The sequence below is a fragment of the Temnothorax longispinosus genome, chromosome 10 (assembly GCF_030848805.1).
Source record: "Temnothorax longispinosus isolate EJ_2023e chromosome 10, Tlon_JGU_v1, whole genome shotgun sequence".
Taxonomy (NCBI): Eukaryota; Metazoa; Arthropoda; class Insecta; order Hymenoptera; family Formicidae; genus Temnothorax; species Temnothorax longispinosus.
Window position 1 is genome coordinate 10,369,006 of NC_092367.1, and position 25,167 is coordinate 10,394,172.

Genomic DNA, 25,167 nt, shown 5'->3' on the forward strand with positions numbered 1-25,167 from the left:
CTCGCTAATATTTTGATAAATTGTGAGAAAATGTATACTGCTCAAGAGTATACAGATATGCTAATTACGTATGGAATGGCTGGAGAAAACGTCCGTGCCGCCGTTCGACTCTACGCGGAACGATTCCCCGAGCGTGAACGACATCCCGGATACAACGTGATTTTGGGATGTGTCCGACGCGCCAGAGAGACAGGATCTCTTATGCCCAATTGGCGAAATGCTGGTGCGCCGTTGCAACGTCGCGTAGTCGACGAAGAAAGAATCCTCCAAATATTCGAGGATTTCGAGGACGATCCCGAGAACCCCCAGAGACGACCTACCATACGCCGTGTCGCTGGTATGCTTGGTCTCTCCCAAAGCGTCGTACATCGGGTTCTACGTCAGGACGGATTGCACCCGTATCATTATCAACGGGTGCAGCAACTTCTTGCAAGAGATGCAGAGCAGCGCATCTATTATTGTGAAGGTACTTTTATCATCTTTCTTTAATGTTTACGCTGCTTTTAACAAATATTAATTATCGGCGAAATACACCACAGGGTTCCTCGCGCAGTGTCGGCGGAACGCTCTTTTCCCCGACCGCATCCTGTGGACGGACGAAGCGACCTTCACACCAAATGGAGTGTTTAACTCCCATAATTTTTTATTATGGAGAGGTGAAAATCCGCACGCCATTCGCCAAGGCGCGTTCCAATATCGCTGGTCGATAAATGTTTGGGCAGGAATAAAAGCGAACCGAATTGTAAGTAGTAAGTTTATGAGTTAAAAAAGTCCGTCTTTGTATCCCTCACAGTTTTTTCAAATTACACTCTTTCTATGATTTTCAGATCGGTCCCTACATTCTCCCGCCACGTTTAACCGGGGAAGTTTACGCGCGGTTTCTGGAACATGAGTTGCCCGGTCTTCTCGAAGACGTTCCCCTTCGTGAACGGGAAGAGCTCATTTTCCAGCACGACGGGGCTCCCGCGCATTTTTCGCGACAGGCGCGAAATGTTTTAGACGCGCGATATCCGGGTAGATGGATGGGTCGAGGTGGACCAATAATTTGGCCGGCGCGGTCGCCGGATCTTAACGTGCTCGACTATTTCGTTTGGGGTTACATCAAAGATTTAATCGAGCACAGGCGTGGTGGTACAGAAGCTGAGGTACGAGAAGAAATTCTCGCAGCTTTCGGTACCATCACGCCGGAAATGGCGCACCGCTCGACGCGCAATATCATTCGAAGGGCCGAACTCTGTATACGAGAAGGAGGAAGGCACTTCGAACAGTTCTTACATTAAAATATGAAAATATTTTAATGCAAAGTGGATTAGACCTACTGGGGATACCACTTAAAAAAAAATGCGCCATGCTATCTACCGCAAGGTGGTGTGGAAATGATAGCGCTCTATCATTTTCTTGCCACAGAAAAAAAAATTATTTTTTGGCTCGCGATCTTATATCGCGATTGCTATTCATGCACAATTCACACGCAAAAAATATTATTCTAGTGCTAAGAAAACCAATTACTCCATTTCCCTTCTTTTAACGGTCATCTTCGCAAAGAATATTTCATTTTTATAATAATCTTAAAATACACTCATCACTCTCTTTACTTAAAACAAATAATATTCTAAATTCTAATTGTTTAACTATTCAATTAAAAATATAAAATTAAAACAAAAATTTGATTTGCTTATTATTTTGACTTTTCTTTGATAAAATAGTATAATGTTTTTTGAAGGAGTATAAATTCTTTTTTCCAGTACATGATAAAGACTTTTTCTAAAATTTGTGATGAATACATTTTAAGATTATTATCAAGAAAATATTCTTTCTTAAAGAACCCCGTTACTTACCAAAAGAAAAAAAGTAATTCCAGAATTACGATTGTGTGTACATAATAGAAATTCAAGTATTAAAATTGCGTACATAAGTAAAATTCGGGAATTACAATTATGTACATAATTTTAATTCCCGAAAATTTTTTATGTCATAACGTAAAATAAATTCAGAATTAATATTTTGTCTAGACATAATTTTAATTCTGCATTTTCAATTACAGCTTAACAATAATTCGATGAATTATAAGTAAGTCTAGACACATAATAATAATTTCTTTTCTTTAAGTATCGATTTAATTTGATAGAATTTTTATGATGATATTAAATAGTAAAATGGCGTGCCGTATACGCACAGAGTAAAAAAATATCATTCTAGTGCTAAGAAAACCAATTACTCAGTTTTCTCTTCTTTAAGTATAAACGATGATCTTTATAAAAAATGTTTTCTTGATAATATTACTTAAAATAAATAATATTCTACATTCTAATTATTCAGTTCTTCAGTTAAGAATATAAAATTAAAACAAACATTTGATTTGCTAATTATTTTGATAGGACAAGTCAAGGCTATGAGGGTCAGACGCAGATCACAGTGCGTAATATCAGAAATAACTGATTTATTCGTCGTTTTGATACATTACATCGATCCGTACGTTTCGGCTCAGCTTTGAGCCATCTTCAGCAGTAGTTACAGAAGTTAAGTTACACGATCTCCGTACCGTATGGTGAGTTTACTGATTCAAAGTATCAGAAACATAGACCAATTGATCCATATCTGTAAATTTGTTCAATTAATGTTGAGATATTAAGAAGATCCCTTAGGAAACTTCACCATTCGGTCTGAAAAACATGGAATACAGAGCCATGCGTACATAATGAATATCTATTCTCTGCGAGAAGACTTGACGATCTTGTCGACACGACACACAATAATATGAAAGGTCTTGCAAGAAGAAGCATGTCGTAGATCAACACACCGGCGAGGATTATAACAAAGCACGATTTGACACCGTCACAATATTGCATGTACCAATAGTAAAACCCCGATTTGCCAACGACCAAAGTTCATGAGCATGGATTACAATTTGCTCAAAACCGTGACATATGCATGATGCAAAAAATCCGTGTCATTTTGAGACGGTGTCAAATCGTGCTTTGTTATAATCCTCGCCGGTGTGTTGACCTACGACATGCCTCTTCTTGCAAAACCTTTCATATCATTGCTGTGCATGTGTCGTGTCGATAAGATCGTCAAAACTTCTCGCAGAGAGTATTTATTATGTATACATGGCTCTGTATTCCACGTTTTTCAGACCGAATGGTGAGTTTCCTAAGGGATCTTTTTAATATCTCAACATTAATTGAACAAATTTACAGATATGGATCAATTGGTCTATGTTTCTGATACTTTGAATCAGTAAACTCACCATACGGTACGGAGAACGTGTAACTTAATTTCTGTAACTACCGCTGAAGATGGCTCAAAACTGAGCCGAAACGTACGGATCGATGTAATGTATCAAAACGACGAATAAATCACTTATTTCTGATATTACGCACTGTGATCTGCGTCTGACCGTCATAGCCTTCTCCTATTTTAATCTCGAGGGTCCTCATATTACTTTATTTATTATTTTGACTTTTCTTTGATAAAATTTTTATTATGTTCTTTGAAGAAATATAAATTCTTCTTTCGAGTACATAGCACATGATAAAGACTCTTTCTAAAATTTGTACATTTTAAGACTATTATCAAGAAAATATTCTTTCTTAAAGACAACCGTTACTTACTAAAAAAAAAAAAAAAGTAAATTGAGTAATCGCTTTTTTAAGCAGCACAATTGATATTTTTCTGTATGCATGTACACACGTATGTACATACGTACGCACAAAAAAATGTTCTATGTTGTTAGAAAATTTTATTTCTATTTAAAAAAAAGGAGAGAAACTATCATCGCTTAGGACAGGGGCCCGGCGTTACGCGCCGCTCGTAGTAAACAACTGCCCGCGCGCCGACCGCGGGGCGGCCGCATCTCGCCGCGCGCTTGGATTTGGCGGAGGGCGGGCTAATACGGCGATTTTTAATCATTAATAACTCGTCAACTATTGCGAAAATTGCAAAATGGTACATGACTTTTCGACTCAGTTTGGCTCGCTCTATCTAAATATGAAAAAAGTACCAAGAATTCAGGGGCACCCTGTATAAAGATTGCAAATATAATTAATTAAATAAATATTTATAAACTTAAAAATTAAAATTCGCAAATGTAATGTATAAAAATCACGGTTCTATACATATGCTTTTCTATCTAAAAAAGTCTTACATTAAAAACCTTTACTTTAGCATAATAATATTTACGTGTAATATTTAAATGCATACCAATAATTATATTATTAACTATGAGAAATAATTGTAGTTTATAATGTTCTTTTACTCTCATTAAATTTATTTTACCTATGCATGTTTAATTGGCCAAATTACGGCTAAATTACAAGCAACAACAAAAGGATATTGGATAAAAATAAAAACATTTTATTAAATAAACAATACACGTGGATAACATTTCGACTGTACTTATTATAATTTTAGTCTTCTTCGGAACGGATTACTATGAATATAAAAGAAGAAGATATAAATATAAAAAACTATGATAATGTTTCAGTTAACACACTAAAACATTAAACATTAGTCTACTAGACTAAAACATTAAACAATTTCCTAATAATATAAACAAAATAAACAATAAAATCTAATTGAATCACAAATATAAAAACGCCGGAGTAATCGAATGAAACCATGACAAGATAAATTTTATATTTATATTGAGAGGTGATAAAATCTCTTCCGTCAGGAAGAGAATGTAAACAATTAATAACGGGGGTATTCTGATTTAAAATATCTTTAAAATAGATATTTTTCAGGAATTTTTTATAGGGAAACAAAAAAAGTGAATAACGTTAAACTTTGCATGTTTTCTTCACCTTATTTTAAAATTTTATTTTTATTTAAGTAACAAAAATGCTCTTCTTTTCTGTTATATCCTTGTCACTATAAATGACAGACGGTGTAAATAATTCTAGCTGTTCTAGGTATCTGAAACACAAAAAGCTAAAATTTTCTTTCTCTAAAATTTCTAATTCTGCAGAAGTGTGACTATTGTCTGAACTAGAATTAAATCAATATTTCTATTTTGTGTGTGTAAAAGCGGCTTTTTTATTAAAAATATTATAACTTTCTTCAAAATTTTATTAGTATTTTATTAAAAAAAAAACTAATAAACAATGTTTATTCTAGTTCAGACGATAGCCATCACTTATTTTAAATAAGAAAGTTTTTGGTTTTTACATTTCTGATATTTAGAACAGCTAGAATCATTTACTTCATCTCTTATTTACGTCTTTTAGTGATCAAGATATAACATAGATAAGAATATTTTTCTTACTTAAAAAATAAAAATATATTCTTAAAATAAGATTAAAAGAACATGCAAAGTTTAATGTTATTCGCTTTCTTCGTTCACCTAATTAAAAATTCCTGAAAAATACCTATTTTTAAAGACCTTCGCCGGCTCCAGTCGTGCTCAACTTGTATTCATGCCTAAAAAGAAAAATTTATTTTACTAAAGTTAGGGCCAAAGCACATATGACAGTCGTAGTCGTGGACGTAAGTAACGCACAAACTTTGGCGTATCCTGATCTGTCAGGTCGAGTACTACGACCGTCGTATATCGCTACGCCATGTTATGTGCTTTGACCCTTCATTGTTTATATACAAAATATTACATATAACAACTAAAAAATAAGAAGTTAACTTCACGCGTGAGAACTCATGCGACGTTGCCAAGTAATAACTGACGCCTCTCCTCTTTTGTCATTCCTGAACCGAGCGAAAAATTCATCAAATCGCGTACTTTACACTAGTATTTCTCGAAAACGCGTACCGCAAGGTTATTGACACTTATCGCATATTATTTCTATTGTTATGGATTATATACTAGTTTTTCAAAAACATTTAGAGAAAACTTGTTTCACAATTTATTATGTCTATATTACAATAGCTCGGAATAGGAATAGGAATTCCATGTTAAAAGTTGAAACTTTGAAGCTCAATATCTCGATTTTTAATATCGTAAGAGGTACTGAAATTTATACCACGCATAAAACACACCTAAATTAATGTATATTCACAGTTTTAAAAAAATCTAGAGAAAATCGATTTTTCGGAGAACGTCCTTAAGATCTTTCAAACTAGAATACGCCCTTGTAATTTATTATTTGTCATTAACATATTGTTATTAATTACATACATATAAGTGTGAAGAAGCATATGGTACAAAATAATTTTAATATTTAAATGTAATAATAAGGAAATCAATTATTTACATTTTCTACTGTGTGTGCGTGTGTGTGTGATATTATTTACAAGTTTTTTTGCACGTTTACATTTTTTTTTGCAGATTTATTACACGCTTAACTTTCACAAGTGTGATGTGAAATACAGACAAGATTTTTATTTATCTGTTATAAGCGTGACTTCAAATGCAAGATTACGTTTAACATTTTCAATCTGCAAACGAGTGATCAGCAATGATCCACAACATGTAGTCTTAAAATACTACGATTTTCTCTAGAAGCACTAGCGTATAATTTATTCGCCGACATTACGAATTTCTTCTGCAACAATCACATAAAATATTGAACAGTTTTCTTGAACGATTATAACAACGTCTGCATGCTTTTGCATCATTTACCCCCCGAGGCCACACCTCTTTTTTTAATACGCCCCGGCCACACGCGTGTGAATATGAAAATCCAATTTGTATTTCTAAACATCGTGAATATTATTAATTAAACGGACATATTTTACATTTAATTATATAAATTTGTGTATTTTTATGTTGTAAATTTTTTATCACACACAAACGTTTTGCCGTTGATTATTATTGTCATTAAGCTTTTAAAAAATGATATTTATCATATTTAGAAAAACAAATTGCACTTTCATACTCACACGCGCATTATATGCATTAAAGAAATTTAAAATATATTTTAAAAGTTAAGATAAGTTTCTGTCTCTATATATAAATTAACTCTTTCTTCCAAGTCTGTCAAAATTTTTTGAAAGAATAACATTTGAGACAGCATTTTCTTTAAAGAAGAATAAACATTTTTTAATAGGATTATTATTTTAGAATGAGAATGTGAACAATACCTTAACAAATTAATAATGCAAGTACAGACGTTGTTACAACCATTCGAGGAAACTGTTTAACATTTTATGTGTTGCTGCAGAAGAAATTCGTAATGTCGGCGGACAAATTATACGCTAGTGCTGCTGATGAAAAGATCATAGTATTTTAAGGCTACATGCTGTGTAGATGATATTGCTTGTCCCTCGTTTGCAGTTTGAAAATATTTGATTATTAAAAACGTTTGATTATTAAAATCTTGCATTCGAAATAACGCTTATAACAGATAAACAAAAATCTTGTCTGTATTTGACATCACACTTGTGAAAATTAAGCGTGTAAAAAATCTGTAAAAGAAATGTAAACGTGCAAAAAAACTATTGTCAATAACATCACGCATACACACACAGAAGAAAATGTAAATAATTGATTTTTTTATTATTATTACAATAATTTGAATATTGAAATTATTTTATACCATATGCTTTCTAATACTTATATGTATATAATTAATAACAATATATTAATAACAAACAATAAATTAAGGGCGTATTCTGGTTTGAAAGATCTTAAAAATAAGTATTTTTCATAAATGGGAATTTTTTATAGCGGAACTAAGAAAGCGAATATTGTTAAACTTTGCATGTTTTTTATTTAACCTTATTTTAAGAATTTATTTTTATTTTTTAAATAAGAAAAATGCTATTTTTTTCTATGTTATATCCTGCATGATCACTAGAAGGTGTAAATGACAGACGGAGTAAATGATTCTGGCTGTTCTATAGGTATCAGAAACCCAAAAACAAAAAATTTTCTTATTCAGAATAAGTGTGGTTATTGTCTGAATTAGAATAAACATTATACGTTTATTAGTTTTTTCTTTTAATAAAATACTAACAAAATTTTAAAAAAAGTTATAATATTTTTAATAATATAAGAGAAATAAGACCCCCCGTTTTATGTGACCGTTATATACAATCAATCAATATTAAATAAGCCGTTTACGGCGGTCCGAGCTTGGATCTTAATAGCCTAATAATATTTTTTGTGTACTACACGTATATTTTTTCCAACCTTAATAAACTGCGCGCCGACATAACCTGTCAGACTTACAACACAGCTCCTGTGTTGGAGTAGTAAATTCTTTACTATTATTTAAATCGATTTAATTAGAGGGAATGAGGAGATGTTATAAGTCTGACAAGTTAGTCGGCGCGTAGTTTATTAAGGTTGAAAAAAATATGTGAATATAGTATATAAAAAATATTATTAGGCTACGATAAAATACAAGTTCAGACCGTAAATTGTTTATTTAATATTGATTAATAATATTTTTGATAAAAAGGCTGCCTAGAATGGAAATATTGGTTTAGTTTTAGTTCAGACGATAGCCACATATACTTCTTCTGAATAAGAAAATTTTAGCTTTTTGCGTTTTAAATACCTGTAGAACAGCTAGAATTATTTACACCGTCTGTCATTTATACCTTCTAGTGGAAAAGCATTTTTGTTACTTAAAAATAAAAATAAAATTTTAAAATAAGGTGAAGTGAACATGCAAAGTTTAACGTTATTCACTTTCTTTGTTTCCCTATAAAAAATTCCTGCAAGATATATATTTTAAAAATCTTTTAAATCAAAATACCCCCGTTAATAATTTTTTACATTCTCTTCCTGACGGAAGAGATTTTACCACTTCTCAATATAAATAATCTTGCCATGGTTTCATTCGATTATTCCGGCGTTTTTATTTTTGATTTTAGATTCAATTAGATTATTTGTTTATTTGTTTATATTGTTAGGTGATTGTTTAATGTTTTAGTCTAGACTAATGTTTAATGTTTTAGTATGTTAAATGAACATTAATTATTATGTTTCTTGATATTTATCTTCTTCTTTCGTAATAATCCGTTCCGAAGAAGACTAACTATAGTCGAAACATTAACCGTGTGCATTATTTGTATAATAAATTGTTTTTATTTTAATCCAATATCCCTCTTTTGGTGCTCGTGATTTAGCAAATTTAATAAGAGTAAAAAGAACACTATAAACTACCTTTTTTTCTCGATAGTTAATATTTTACTATTATTACGCATTTAAATATTAAATTTAAATATTATCCCAAAGTTAATGTTTTTAATATGACTTTATTTCTAGATAAAAAAGCATATTGGCCAGAACGGGAATTTCTATACATTACATTTACAAATTTTAGTTTTTATGTTTATAAATATTTATTTACTTAATTAATTTTATGTTTAATTTTAACGGTACAAAAAACTACGGAAGTACATGATCACGCGATTTTATGTTTAATAAAATTTATTTATTAATTTGCAATTTTTTTGTAAATATAATTGCAATATTTATAAATATAACAATTAAAACTCGTAAATATAAACATAAATGTAACATAGCGCATCGTCGATTTGCCAACTCGAGACTCGGCATTCGGCGAGACATGAGAGGCGATACCCGAAATGCGTGGCCTCTAACAGCTCAAGAGAGAAGGAAACAGCAGATCGTATGTCTGCCCTTCTCTCCCCGCGCGAAGCTTGCCGAGTGCCGAGCGTACACTGACAGAGGAGGGGCTTGCGCGACCAGCACATCCCCTCCATCTGAGTAGTTCGGACACGAACCATAGCACGGATACGAACCCATGTATCGTTACCCGAGATCTCTCTGATCGTTACCTAGCGTAACGCCGTAGTTGACGTCCACTTTCTCAGAGGGCAGATTAGGACAGGCGTCCCCCGAAGCGGGATGGCCGCTCTCAGGTTTCTCTCTGTATGTACCATATATACATATAACATGTAGCACGTGTACCACTCTTACAGGTATGCAACTTGTAAAAAACACGTTTAACTAAGAACGACGCGTGAGCGTCGAGTCACCTAAAAGTCACTAGAACTAAAGTTACTAGATAATTTACATGTTATTAACATAAAATATGGGCAATTTATAGATAAAATAAGAACAATACTTGTATACACGGATCTAACAAACGATTAGCAAACGACTAGCAAACGTTTTAACACCGAAATATTCACCGAAATCATGAGTTATAGCTTCCAAATGGCGGTTACATTTGCCCAAATTTAATTTCCATTTTTTGTCAAAAATATTAATATATAAACAAAATAAAAAAAAACATGCAAACATTAGCGAACGACTAGCAATCAAATAACGTATTCAAAATTATTGAAAGTGTTAGGACCTAAGCAGAATGGCTGTCTTATAACCTTAAGGCAGTGTTTTATGTCGCGTATACTACACAAGACAGGAAATATTAACACAGTATTGTGCGTTACATAAAACAAAGACTTAAGGCATAAAACACTGCCTTAAGGTTATAAGACAGCCATTCTGCTTAGGCCCTATTCGTATGTATTTGACCGGAAATGAATGTCCGGGAAAGAATCTACCATATGAAATCGTTTGTATTTCGTATGAAGACTTTTGAAGTGCAATTGAAAAGGTTTGTGAGTCATTCGTTTAATTGTAATTAATTAATTATTTTTACACCATGCATTTAGCCGAAATAGCTAAATTAATAAAAGTTTTTATACGGAATCGTTTGTATTTTGTATGAAGAGTTATGAAGTGTGATTAAAAAGGTTTGTGAGTCACCCAGATAATTTTAATTAAATATTTATAAACTCGGTAATTAGCCGAAATATAGATTTTTAGTTATTCATGTTAAAAGAAGAAGGCGCTAGTGTTCCCGAAGGTCCGTCTGCAATCAGAATTAATATGAACGTTTTAAAAATTATTTTATACTGAAATAAATAAATATACAGGCTAATAAGCCTGTAGCTATAAGCGATAGTTGCTAATTAAGTTTGTCACTCATATTTCCATCTTGCAGAGGACCTCCGTAACGAGATCAAAGATGTACACCAGCTGTGCAGGGTGCAAGAGGTTATCTCAAACGCCCTTAATTGGCCACAGTCCAATTAAGAGCGACTCAAATGTCATTACCGCTGAGAAGTACTTCTTGCCATTTGAGTCAGCATGTCAGAGCTAGTCACTACGGATTGTGGTGACACAGCACTGGACTGCCTGCAGAAGTTAATCGCATATAGCCATCTCACTGGCAATGTGCCTGATTCAACGGAGCCTAACAAGCTGCTGATTGTGCGCATTGTCGAGACAATTTGCGGTTGCTTCACCGGTCCACAGACCGATGAGAGTGTGCAGCTGTAGATTATTAAAGCTCTGCTGACTGTAATGACAAGCCAGCATGTGGAGGTATACGAGGGTACGGTACTGTTAACAATTCGTACTGTTTACAACGTTTACTTGTCGTCGCGCAACCTGGTGAATCAAACAACAGCCTGTGCGACTCTCACGCAGATGATCAACGTGATCTTCGCGCAAATGGAGACTCAGGCGGAGGAAGAGAACGTGAGGCTTGATGGGGAACATCAGCAGGAGGGTTCTGTCATAGCAAACGGCAAAACTGAAGCTGAGCTAAGTCTTAGTTAGCTAAGTCTAACTAGCTCATCTTCATGAAACTTTACGTTGCGTGCGTCTATTTAATGACGATGGATGTAGAAAGCTCTTCAAATCACTTCGAGAGGATTATCAAAAGCGATCTCCTTATATATCGCATATTTAATCAGATGTCGTCAGGGATTGCTGTCGACATTAGCTCACTTAGATAGGTACTGTTTATATATAAATATCATCTTTGTATGTAATGTATAAGTAAATGTAAGATGTTTAAATGTAAGATGTTAACCGTTTAATAATAATATTTTTCAGATTATGCGTGCGAGTTAAGTGCGATCGGGATGCTATCTTTAATTATCTTGTATCCGTTTGTGTGAGGGTATTTTTGGAAAAAAAGAAGGCTTTCCTCCTGCGTTTCTGCGAAGAGTTTAAAAAGCTTACGCTAGCTGACGAGAAACAGGATCTCGTGGATAATTTTCTAGGGAAGGTCCACGTGGAAATGGACAACGATCCGATTTGGCAATGTACATGAATATAATTATTTATCTCGCAATTGATCTTAGCGGGAGTGCTCAGAGACGTCTGAACTTACTTCTTACTTTCAGCGGCAAGCGCCAACCAGTTAGATTTGGCGAGAGTCGTGGTGGAAAGAACCGTCATGGCATGGGTATACCACAATGCGCTCTATCTAAATGAAGATGGAGATGTATATAGGGACCAGCTTTTTCACGGTCATATCAATAAGTTGGCAAAGGTCGTAACTTCAAATCACAGGGATCTACGCATTTCAAAAGTTTATCATTACGAATGCCCCTGGTCATGGGCGCAGGCTGAATTGGCTATGATATCGGCGTATAAGACTCCTAGGGATAAGTTGCAGTGTGTATTTTGTTGCGCGACTACCATCATGAATCTCTTCTCCATGGCATCGGAAAGAGGCATACCTGCTGCCGACGATCTGACTCCCGTGCTGGTCTACAGGTATGTCATAATCAAGGTATGCGATTGAAAAGAAAATTGTGATTTTAGCAAGAAGAGTGATTGTTAACGTGTGCTTAATTTCAGACTAATCCGCCGTCGTTGTATCGACTGTTCAATATGTAGACAGCTTTTACGGGAATTGATTGGAGGGAGAAGAACAATATTGGTGGACGCAGTTCTGCGCCGCGATCGAGTTAAAACAATGGATTAACAGTTTCTCAAGAGTATCACGATAAATAAGATTAGATTCGATGCTGGTGATAATGTAGAAATGTATCATAATCATAATTTGACGATTTCATAAAGAAGAAGACCAATATCTTGTGTAAAGCTAGCTAAACAGTTTTTATGCTTCCAGTATCAATTAAATTCTTAAATAGCCTCTTAAATAGTTTAACTGTTAGTTCTTTCGCACGTTATTATGTAACATTAGCAAAGACTGAATCAGATTATACGTAAAGTGTGGCTTTATCTTTATTTGTAACTCTATTGTACAATGTCACAGGACATCGAAAAAAAAAGAAACGTTTAGATATTCTATAATTTATGTACAATACAGAACTTATAGAGAATTGATAACCATTTAGCAGGATAAACTGTGTTGGCGTACTCTTTCTACATGCGCACCTTCCTCAAGAGCCGAGACTCGAACCAGATCCGTGAAAAATATCGCCAATTTCGTAGAGCTTTTGTACAGTTTTACTCTAGGAATATCGCGAGAGAAAGAAAGACTTCGGAGATTTTTTTCTGAATCGATCGACATAAAGAGAGAGCATAGTAAAGAAGCTATTAGCTTTCGAGAATTTGAACGCATAATACTTTGTTATAATACTATGAGCGAATTAGTTTACGTCACTCTGTCAAGTTTTAATATTAAATTACTAATAATATGTCGATATCGGTAGTTTAATAATAATACATTTAAAAGCGCTCAATTTAAAAGTAGGGCAATCCTAATAAACGACTGTAAAAAAAATTCAAGGTGGAACGCAATGGACAATCCGGTTGCTCTGACATGCTAACTTAAATGGCAAAAAGTACTTCTCAGCGGTAATGACATTTGAGTCTCTTTTAATTGGGTTGTGGCAGGGCGTTTGAGATAACCTGCTCTTCACCCTGCACAGCTGGTACATCTTTACAAACTTAATTAGCAACTATCGCTCATAGCTACAGGCTTATTAGCCTGTATATTTATTTATTTTAGTATAAAATAATTTTTAAAACGTTCATATTAATTCTGATTGCAGACGGACCTTCGGAAACACTAGCGCCTTCTTCTTTTAACATGAATAACTAAAAATCTATATTTCGGCTAATTACCGAGTTTATAAATATTTAATTAAAATTATCTGGGTGACTCACAAACCTTTTTAATCACACTTCATAACTCTTCATACAAAATACAAACGATTCCGTATAAAAACTTTTATTAATTTAGCTATTTCGGCTAAATGCATGGTGTAAAAATAATTAATTAATTACAATTAAACGAATGACTCACAAACCTTTTCAATTGCACTTCAAAAGTCTTCATACGAAATACAAACGATTTCATATGGTAGATTCTTTCCCGGCCATTCATTTCCGGTCAAATACATACGAATTTAGGCCCTTAGTACGACAGCTGATTTCATGAAAATGGCTTGTCCCTATTGTATGTAAATATACTGTGGTTCTGCTGAACGCGGCCGATGCAGTGATGCCAGACGAGTTGCGTTTTTTTGCGCATGCGCGACGAACGCGTCTTCAATAAGTATTTATTGTAAACAAAAGGATGTCCTATATGACCTATATGGTTCACCCGTAAAAAATTAAAAAAAATTAGTTTTTTTTTCAAAAATTTTTACGGGTGACCCGTAGCATATCCTTTTGTTTGCGATAAATTCTTAATGTGAAATTTTATGGGCAGTAAAAAGTAGCAGCATTTTAGTAATTTACTAGATGTTACTAACATCGGTTTGATAATTTGACAAGGTCCACCAAGGCTGTGCTCCAAAATTCACTTTAATCAACTAAAATTTATAGTTTACGTCACGTGCACTATAGCATTTTAATTAACTAAATGAATTCGGAACACAGCCCAAATCGATGTTAGTAATATCTAGTAAGTTATTAAAATGCTGCTGCTTTTTACTGCTATGAAATTTCACTTTTAGGGTCCGTCCACATGGACTGATATTTTTTGCGTAACGCGTATCGCGTAACCAATAAATTACGACTAGAGTCCCTAGTAGTAAGAGTCTGGTCAAAGATCTAATTGGATCGAAAATGGCGTACCTACACCTATACTACACCTACTGTGATCCGGGAGCCTATTACGGTTTTTGAAACAAGGTGAAAATTACAAAAGTGAGAAAATTCACTAGAGTATCTATGATTTCATTGGTCAATATCTAGTAAATTTGTTCACTTTTGTAATTTTCAAGAATCGTAATCGAGCCCCCAGTCTGACGTGTGCACATCGTCTTATTAAGCTGCTTCTTCGCTGAACGCAGCCAATCACATTACTACTTTTCAAATATTCTGCGTGCTTCAGTCATCATTGATTGGTGCCGCCATTTCGTATCCAGCCAATCAAAAGTTGAACCACATCTGGTCAGACTCTTACTTCTAGGGACTCTAACATTCTAAAAGAATGAACGATATGATTGGTTACGCGATACGCGTTAGGGTGCCGTCCCATGCAGGACGGAATTTCGAAAAACGGAATCTCGGAATCATTCTGATTGGTTAGCCCCATGAAGCTTGTACTGTGCCCCATGGGGCTAACCAATCAGAATGATTTCGAGATTTCGTTTTCCGAAATTCCGTCCTGCATGGGACGGCACCCTTAAGGTGGAAGCACATAAAATTGCAGGAGCCATAAGCAGAAGGCAGAAGCCATATGCGCATGCGCTATGGTATCTGTGGCTATTGCACGTAACAAAGTTTTAGTCATAATCGTAAGGCCGTAAGAAAATAGACTATTCACAGTCGATTATTCTTCTCGAGCTCGAAGAATAATCGAGTGTGATTGGTCTATTTTTTTACGGCCTTACGATTATGATTAAAACTTTGTTACGTGCAATGGCCTTTAGAGCTCTACGGATACCATAGCGCATGCACATATGGCTTCTGCTTTCTGCTCATGGCTCCTGCAATTTTATGTGCTTCCACCTTTACGCGGAAAATATGGCCCATGTAAACGTAACTTTATTGAGGCCGCGTTCGTCGCGCATGCGCGAAAAACGCGACCCGTATGGCATCAATGCGGCCGATGTTGCTTGTCACGTGGCGAGCGTTTCCGCTCCTTACTCCTTATTATACAAGGCCATAATCATGGTCGGATGTGTGTGGACATGCTGGCTTTGTCCTTTATTTTTTGAAACGTGATCCTTTCAGTATCAGAATTTTGTGACGTCTCGTCTGAAGATGCCGAGTAATAGACGTAATAAGAGGTGAAGTCTCATAAAAAGAAGGAAGAAGTTTCCGCGTGTACAAAGTGCAGGCACCATAAGAAAAGCCCACTATTAAACAGAGGCTATTATATTCCAAGGAAGGATTTGATGTAACAACAAAAATAAATTGTTGATTTCTATAAATATATGATAAGAAATATATCTGCGAACATCTTGTCGTCTTGTGAGAAAGTATGTATGTAATAAAAATAGGAAATACATACAACTCAAACGTAAGCATCATTATATCACTATTCCCAGCTAAATCAAATTCTTAATTTAGCAAATTTTCTTATTTTTACGCAATTGATATATATTATTATATATATAATTATATATGCACTATTATATTTTTAAACTTACGTGCGAATAGAATCAATATATTTTTTTTCTCTTTATGTCAAATATCATTTATCAAATAGAGATTGTTTTTTTTATGTAGAATATAAAAAGAATATAAGTTAGTCTGCATAGAATGTTATTATATATAAATTCATCGGTAAAATTAGATATAATAAAATATCTCTCAAACTGGAATAAGGTACGGATTAATGTTTTATTGATATTTTATTTATTTATATTATTTTGAGTTTTGCTTAAGGTTTCTGTAATAGTCAATTGTACATATGAAATTGTACATTTACATCTATGGAACTATGTAATTCCATAAAGAATAAAATTTTTTAAAATTTTTCTAATAAAAGTTTTTAATAAGAATTTCTAATAAAAATAAGAGCTAATATATACATATATAAATGTAAGCCTGACGCCTTATCAAACTTGGTCACGTTGACGTCTACGGTACTGACTACGTCAGGCACGTGACCAATAGAGAGATACTCATTATAACCACATAGCGCTGGCAGCGAGAGATTCGCTGCCAAGCCGTCCAGCGACGGGAGGATTCGCTGGTTAGCCGTCTCACGGCATAGTCGTTCGCTATAAAGCTACAGCTAGAACGAAAGACCGACAATCGTGTTGATTCAGGTGCGGTACTAATAGTAAGGTAATTGTGTGCAGCACTTATATAAATTGTAACCCTTTTATTTTATGTAAATACAGTAATCACTTGCTGCAACTACACGTGTCGTTCAATTCTGCGCCTCTCTCTCCCACGCGTCCATTGCGTCTCTGATTCCGAGGCTTACAAATCAATTACAATTTATATAAGTGCTGCACACAATTACCTTACTATTAGTATTGCACCTGAATCAACACGATTGTCGGTCTTTCGTTCTAGCTGTAGCTTTATAGCGAACGACTATGCCGTGAGACGGCTAACCAGCGAATCCTCCCGTCGCTGGACGGCTTGGCAGCGAATCTCTCGCTGCCAGCGCTATGTGGTTATAATGAGTATCTCTCTATTGGTCACGTGCCTGACGTAGTCAGTACCGTAGACGTCAACGTGACCAAGTTTGATAAGGCGTCAGGCTTACATAAATATTACAAACATACGATAGAGATAAAATTCTTATATAGATAAAATTTGTCCATCTAATATTAAGATTATCACTATTCCTAATTAGGTTCATTAAAGCACTAACATTTACAATTTTTCTAGGGAAATAGCTTTAATATATACATATATGTTGCAAGATGAAGAATTTCTTTTTATAAGCTTATAAAATATGTACAAAACATTTGAATGTTGAAAGAACAATTAGAAAAAGTAAATTTTATTCACTTATCAAAGATTTTTCTATATAAATACTTGATTGATCCATTTATGGACATTGTGTTTTGCTGATGCAGTTAATAAGTCTAATATTGTCAGAATTTTTTTCAACACATGCAAATTTTTTATGCAAATTCTTTGCTGACATCGCGGAAAAAGATTATAAAAGTGATTGATCTTTGTTTGACAAATCTGTGTTTTATAGTTAAATTGTTCATTTTTTAAATATTTTCTGTATTTTTTAGGTATTTGCTCTTTGAATAAAGAATGAAGAAGAAGGTAGAGACAGTAATGTCTTACAAGATCTGAAATAATAATTTGGAGAAATTTACTTGCAAAAAATTTATAACCTACAGAAAACAAAATTTAAAATTATAATATGTCAGCGATGTCACATAGATCAAAACGGTTGCAACGAGGGATCTAAGCTTTAAAAAACAATGATTCAAATATCTTCAGAACTAACAGTAAGAAAACACACATCAAGAATTCTTGCGTTATAAGTTAAGATAAAAATATGTATTGACAATCTGACATTGTGATTAATTCAAATTTGTTTATAAAATTATGTAAATATTTTTCTCTTACTTAATGAATAATCACAAAATTATGGAATATAAAACTTTCCTTTTTAATTTGACTTTTTTTCATACTTCTGTCAATATTAATTTTGCGATTATTTGGTGATACATAAAGTATAAAATGTTCCGAAATTTGCAAATATTTTGAATCAATCAAATGTCATTTTGTGGGTATCTTTATATAAAAAGGTACAAATAATTGTACCTTATTAATTGTATAACTTAAAAATTCTTGCGCTTTCTTTTGACACTCTAAAACAAGAACGTTTACAGCAAAGGACCAAGAGTTTTGATAATATTAAATACTTATAAAATAATAATGAAATTAGGTAATTTTAAACAAACTTTCCTAAAGATATTGACATTTCATTATTCTCCAAAAGTCCACTTTACTCTGTGCAATTTTCTCGTTGTATGATCATAGATACATCTTATTCTTGTATTAGCCTCTGATAAACAAGGCAAAAAGATAAATTATTATTAAATACTTTAACAAAATAGTAACGAACTTAGACAATATTTACGAAACTCACCTAACGTATTCGAAAGTCATCATTTCCAATAGAATCACCATTCTTTCTTTGTGCATTAACATCTTCCTTCTGTATGTTTTCATCGACACACACTATTCTTGTATTGGTATCTGATATAACAGTAAAAAGAGATTACATTATTACTAAATACTTGTAACAAAATAGTATCAAAATTAAACATCGAAATTAAATAATATCAAATTATATCGAGATTAAATGATAATATAATATAACATAATATTGAAGAACCTCACCTAATATCTCATCTTCGTCATCTTTTCGTCTTTCATCTCTTTTGTTTTCTTTACTTTCAGATGAAGATTCGTTCAAATTTTGTACACCTTGGACCGCTTCCAAATATTGTAATATTTTAAGGATATCTCTGCTTGCTAGGGGTTGCCTATAATGCTCTCGATGTATTTTTTCTGCATGACCCATAAATGTAGCAAGATCAGTAAGGTTCAATTGTATGCAATGAGTTGCCACGTGTTTTTGTAAAATAGTACCCCGTAAACTTGATGATTCATTTGCATTGCATTCTTGTGCATGCATTAAAAGGCAGGCCCTTAGATATCGATATCTATTTTTAATATAACCAGGTAATCCAAAAACATATGGGTTTTTCTTCGGTACTTCAGCTTTTTCACGAAGTTGTAAAATCAGATTAATACATTTAAGTAATTCATTCGTTAATAATACGGGTACAGTGCGACTCAATTTGCCTCTTATGCAAAATCTACTATAATTTTGTGCTATTTTTCGGTTCTGCTCTGATAATGATGTGTAAATATTAGTATACATATTTTCATTTATTTTCTCGCAGTTTTTAAAATCATTAATAAGCACTCGCTCTATCTCTCCTGCCCGTCGTTTGTTGAACACGTGGACTGAAGTCAACAATGCCTTTACTAAAGAAACTCAATTTTCGTAAGAAAATGACTTTTTTAGTGCCATATAAGCTTCGGTTTCTAACTTTTTTAAATGTTTGTATGACTTTCGAGTATCATCATTTGAATATCGCTCGTTCTGATGTCAACAAACGATGGGCAGGAGAGATAGAACGAGTTTTTATTCGTGATATCAAAAACTGCAAGAAATTATATGAAAATTTGTATACTAATTGCTACTTGTCATATCATTATCAGAGCAGGACAGAAAAATAACACTAATAGCTTCAAAAAATTTTTTTTATTTTCTGAATCATCTGTCATTATGTATTCTGTAATTAGTACATTTCCTACATTTTTAAGTAACGTTGATAAATTAACTGCTACTGCTGAAGTTTTGTAAATGTTTTTTTCCTCACCATATCCTGCTACTATATTGATTGCAGAAATACAATCGTCGTATACTCTCGGATGATAAAGTGATTTGAAATCTTCAACACTTGCATTTATTTTTTTCAATGCTAAAAGGAATCGACCGAGAAGTCGCAACCTTGCGTGTATCATGTCATGCTGGTGTTGTGCGTTATATTTGATACATAACTTATTTGTATATAATATTAGCAATTCATCGTATCGTATAATTTTTGTTACTTCATCCTCTCTCATCACTGGAAACACTATTTTCTTTAATGTATCATTTGCTAAATGATGTACTCTGCAAGTCACTTTTCTACCCATAATCATAATGCATCTATTTTTGCTAAAATCTGTTTAAAACAAGCTCGAGAATGATGTCGTGTAGTTGTTTTTGCGAAAAAAAACCTTTACATTTGGCACATGCTATAAAGTCTGTAGCAGACTTATTATATTTTTCGTTAGGACGTCTGCATACTATAAGTTTTCCATTATTATTTTCTTTTTTGTATCTTGTAAAACTAATTATTTAATAACATCTACTATGATATTGATATAAGTATTGATATTGATATTGTAACATATATTGATAACAATATATAAACTAATTGTAAGACTTTGACACTATTATAATAAACAAATATCATACATGTTGCATAATTTAACTCTAAAGTTTTAATTCCAAAGAGCATCGGCAAAAAATGCCCGTTTTCGGTACCTCGATTTTTGAAACTTTTTTTATGCCAAATGGTTACTTATGATGACCCAATAATCCCTGCAAAATTTTAAGAGGAGCATACGCCCCGTTTAAGAAATATAGGGGGTCAAAGTTGACCATTTCCAATCAAAAAATATAGCAGCTTCACATTTATACTCCAATAATAATGTCCAAAAAATTCAGCCGAAATGGTTCTTTTAAGATTTTTGGCTGCTGATTACGAATCTGAAGTCAGATTTTAAAAATTTAAAATGGCGGATCCAATATGGCGGACTGATTTTTCTTAAATTCATCGGATTCACTTGAAACTCGTTACTCGGGGGTTTTGGGGGTCGCTGATTGCGAATCTGAAGTCAGATTTTAAAAATTCAAAATGGCGGATCCAATATGGCGGACTGATTTTTCTTAAATTCATCGGATTCACTTGAAACTCGTTACTCGGGGGTTTTGGGGTCGCTGATTACGAATCTGAAGTCAGATTTTAAAAATTCAAAATGGCGGATCCAATATATCCAACAAAGGCAAGATGTAATAATCCAACCAACGAAGGCAAGATGTAATGCATAATCCAGCCAGCAAAGGCAAGATGTAATCGACAATCCAATTAACGAAGGCAAGATGTAATGCATAATCCTGCCTTCGTTGGTTTGATTATTACAACTTGCCTTTGCTGGCTAGATTGTCGATTACATCTTGCCTTTGCTGACTGGATTATGCATTACATCTTGCCTTCGTTAATTGGATTGTCGATTACATCTTGCCTTTGCTGACTGGATTATGCATTACATCTTGCCTTCGTTGGTTGGATTATTACATCTTGCTTTTGTTGGATATATTGGATCCGCCATTTTGAATTTTTAAAATCTGACTTCAATTTTGTAATCAGCGATCCCAAAAACCCCGAATAACGAGTTTCAAGTAAATCCGATGAATTTAAGAAAAATCAGTCCGCCATATTAGATCCGCCCTTTTGAATTTTTAAAATCTGACTTTAGATTCGTAATCAGCGACCCCAAAAACCTCCGAGTAACGAGTTTTCAAGTAAATCCGATAAATTTTGAAAAAATCAGTCCGCCATATTGGATCCGCCATTTTGAATTTCTCTAAACTGACTTCAATTTCGTAATCAGCGACCCCAAAAACCCCCGAGTAACGAGTTTCAAGTGAATCCGATGAATTTAAGAAAAATTCGTCCGCCATATTGAATCCGCCATTTTGAATTTTTAAAATCTGACTTCAGATTTGTAATCAGCAGCCAAAAATCTTAAAAGAACCATTTCGGCTGAATTTTTGGACATTATTATTGGAGTATAAATGTGAAGCTGCTATATTTTTTGATTGGAAATGATCAACTTTGACCCCCTATATTTCTTAAACGGGGCGTATGCTCCTCTTAAAATTTTGCAGGGATTATTGGGTCATCATAAGTAACCATTTGGCATAAAAAAAGTTTCAAAAATCAAGGTACCGAAAACGGGCATTTTTTGCAGGGGGCTTGCCGATGCTCTTTAAGATGCGGTAACTTAGAATCAGGTAATAGGTATTGGTTAGAAAAGAGAAACGGATGCGTATTTTTTGCAACGAAGGTAAGGATAGCATGAAACACTACGTGGAGGATTGTATTGAGACAAAGGAATGGTTTACTGTATTAGGAAAAGATAGTAAGGAAAGATTGGAAAAACTTTGGAACGATAAATTGGACACCACCAAAGCGGAGGTATTGTTGAAAGTTGTTAGGGAAAGAAATGCGAAAGAAAAAGAAGATAGATATAGAATGTCAATAGGCTATGAGATAGGCTGTTAGGAGAAAATGCAATAAGAAGCTACGATTATTTATAATTGTATAATTTATAATAGGATTTTTTGATATTTGTGTATGCGTGGATTGAATGCAAGTATGAGAAATTAAGGATTGATTGTAAACCGAGTCCACTTTCTGGCTGTATTGCTAAAGTTAATAAACATTATATATATATATATATATATATATATATTCTTTAGATAATGGGACGTTGCATTGAAATGATCAGCTTCACGTAAGTCGTCTAAAAGTGCTCATATACTTATATGAGCACTTTTAGACGTATTATTGAAGAAATCGCCGCCCTCAGGTCGCAAATTGTTGATTCTGTGCCCTTCTAGTCGCAGGTAAAATTTGAACTTTCTTTTTCAGGAAATAAAATTATTAAAAAACATATACACACATATATTCTTATTTATAATAAATATTTCTTTTTGCAGACAAGTTTTAGATGATGTAGATTTACTTCCAGCATTTAATACCATCCGTCATGCTATAATTTGTCAACCCCTGATTATCTGTGAAACGTGTTGGAAGAAGTTGATCTCTTTTCAAAACACGAAATGGCTTTCTTGCACGCAAAGCTTCAAGGAAAAGGTAAGTTTTTAAAATTCTTATTGACAATTTTATTCAGACAATATACGTGATATCACAATATATATGATAATATATTATCTGCAGGCGTATATGACACGTAGGGCAAATACTTTGTTATAGATATATTTGTGTGTTATAGGTATATCTATAACAAATATTATTCTACGGGAGTCGCAGGGGACTTGCAAAAATATCTAGAGGTTTGTCACCGTTCACAATAGAATTGGATGATACTATGGATAAAGATATTTTAATAAATGATGTAGGAAAATCATTAAACTAATATATTTTAACGTTGCCAAAATGATTAATCTATGTTACTGATCTTTCACGTTTTCTTGTCTAGATTGATCAACCTGTATATTTTTCGGACGAGTCCGATGAGGATATTCCCGATGAATTGAAGCATTAATATGTCGACGAGCCAGATCATACGAAAGTTAATAAAAAGAAGTGCAAACTCAAACAGTCTGGACCTATGGTCACGAACACGACGTTAAGCATACTGAGAGTGTGCGGCAAGTATCTGCAGATGTCGAAGCTTTTATGATCAATCGCGGTTACTGTCATACAGAGCATGATACAATTTTTCGAGCTGTGCTTCTACGCGGCAACGATTGATAGCGCTTGTGGAGGAGCAGCGGCCCAGCAGATAGCATCCAACTATTTATTACAAATCCCTGCAAGATATTTAATATTTACCTGCTTTAAAATTCCATTTTATATAGTTTTATTTTTGTAAAAAAGTAGAACACGCATTAACTATATGACATGTTTTTTCTTTTTCTTTGAGATTATATGTGATTAAACTTTGATTTACAATAACAAGTATTTCCGAAGCTAAAGTGAAAAACATAAAAGATAATGTGATGGTTAATATCTCGTTTTATTCAAACTAATCATATTGGCTATATGCGACGTGACATTGCAGAATGTGGCTTTCATTTCTATTGAAAACAGTCAATTTATCTAATATTGCACCGCGATCAAAAGTAATTTCAAAGGAGCAACGGATATGGCTTTCGTTTTGTTCACCTTTCAATTATTCAACATTTTTTCTCCTGATTCACACACTTTTAATCATATTGCAATATAATGAATTCAATCACTCATCGAGAATTATCCATTTTACATTCATGCAACATTTATACATCGCCATTCTTGGAGAGTCACTCAATATCGCGCGACGCCTCCATTATTTTCAATCACTCTATTCAATCTTCGGGGCATTGACTCTACTAAATTTTGAAAAAATGCGGGCCTTGCGCGGAGACCCCCCCCCCCACTTTTTTAAAACATATTGCGCAAGTGCCTCGCGTGTTCTCTGAATTTGAGGGTCCCACTCTTGTACTATAATGCCCCAAACATTTTCTATTACATTCTTATCTGGGGATTTGGCTGGCCAGTTCAACGTCTTGAGGTTGGGTTGCTCAGCCAGCCAATTCTGGACAATTCTCGCTTGATGCACTCTTGAATTGTCGAACGAAATTTACGTACGGTATGCCAGGAAAAGTCTCCGCTACATATGGCATTATCACGTCAGATAATATATTGAGGTATTCCTCGCTGTTCATATGTGGTGTTGTGCGAACAAGCGGCCCGGGGCCTTGCGAGGTCATACATCCCCAAAATCCTAACGTGATGTGTCTACTTCGTGCACGAAAACGAACATTTTCCTGTGCATACCTAGTTTCTCTCGTTCTCCACAATGTCACTCTACCAGACTCATCAGTCGAAAATACCTTCTCATCTGAGAAGATAGTACTCATCCATTCTTCCTGCCATCCTAAGTGTTCCCGCGCGAAAGCCATACGTCGCTCCTTGTGGTTGCCGGTTAATAATTCTTTCTGCACGGGAATTCGGTGATGATAGCCGCGCTGATGCAAACGGCGTTGCACGGTACGATCACCGCACGGCAAGTTTAAATTTGTCTTTATTTTCAGCGACGATTGAAAGCCACATTCTGCAATGGCATTCACAATGGCATTGTCCTCTTCTGGGCTTGTTTTTCGCGGTCGTCCTGGAATTGGGGATGGATTAGCATGCCCCAGCGCGTCAAATCTAATCGCGTTAAAC

At 34.1% G+C, this 25,167-nt stretch overlaps 2 protein-coding genes and 1 long non-coding RNA gene across 4 annotated transcripts; all 3 read left to right on the top strand.

Annotated features, from left to right (window-relative positions):
• Window positions 1–75: 75 nt before the first annotated feature.
• Window positions 76–1,472, top strand: LOC139820863 (uncharacterized). Its single transcript, XM_071791449.1, has 3 exons — window positions 76–466; window positions 540–742; window positions 828–1,472. The coding sequence occupies exons 1-3, from the start codon at window positions 76–78 to the stop codon at window positions 1,278–1,280; spliced, it is 1,047 nt and encodes a 348-aa protein (XP_071647550.1). The 3' UTR covers window positions 1,281–1,472.
• A 9,081-nt stretch (window positions 1,473–10,553) lies between these two features.
• LOC139820526 (GTPase-activating protein and VPS9 domain-containing protein 1-like) lies at window positions 10,554–13,044 on the top strand. 2 transcript variants are annotated; one of them, XM_071790896.1, is made up of 4 exons: window positions 10,554–11,679; window positions 11,780–11,991; window positions 12,073–12,464; window positions 12,533–13,044. In XM_071790896.1, the coding sequence occupies exons 2-4, from the start codon at window positions 11,967–11,969 to the stop codon at window positions 12,569–12,571; spliced, it is 456 nt and encodes a 151-aa protein (XP_071646997.1). In that variant the 5' UTR covers window positions 10,554–11,679; window positions 11,780–11,966; the 3' UTR covers window positions 12,572–13,044. The 2 variants fall into 2 exon arrangements, with proteins under 2 accessions (XP_071646997.1, XP_071646996.1); XM_071790895.1 differs by having other exon boundaries at window positions 10,555–11,679; window positions 12,073–12,448.
• A 4,049-nt stretch (window positions 13,045–17,093) lies between these two features.
• LOC139820636 (uncharacterized) lies at window positions 17,094–20,643 on the top strand. The gene is made up of 3 exons (XR_011734048.1): window positions 17,094–18,027; window positions 18,989–19,273; window positions 20,008–20,643. It is a non-coding gene; the product is annotated as an uncharacterized lncRNA (long non-coding RNA).
• Window positions 20,644–25,167: the final 4,524 nt, after the last annotated feature.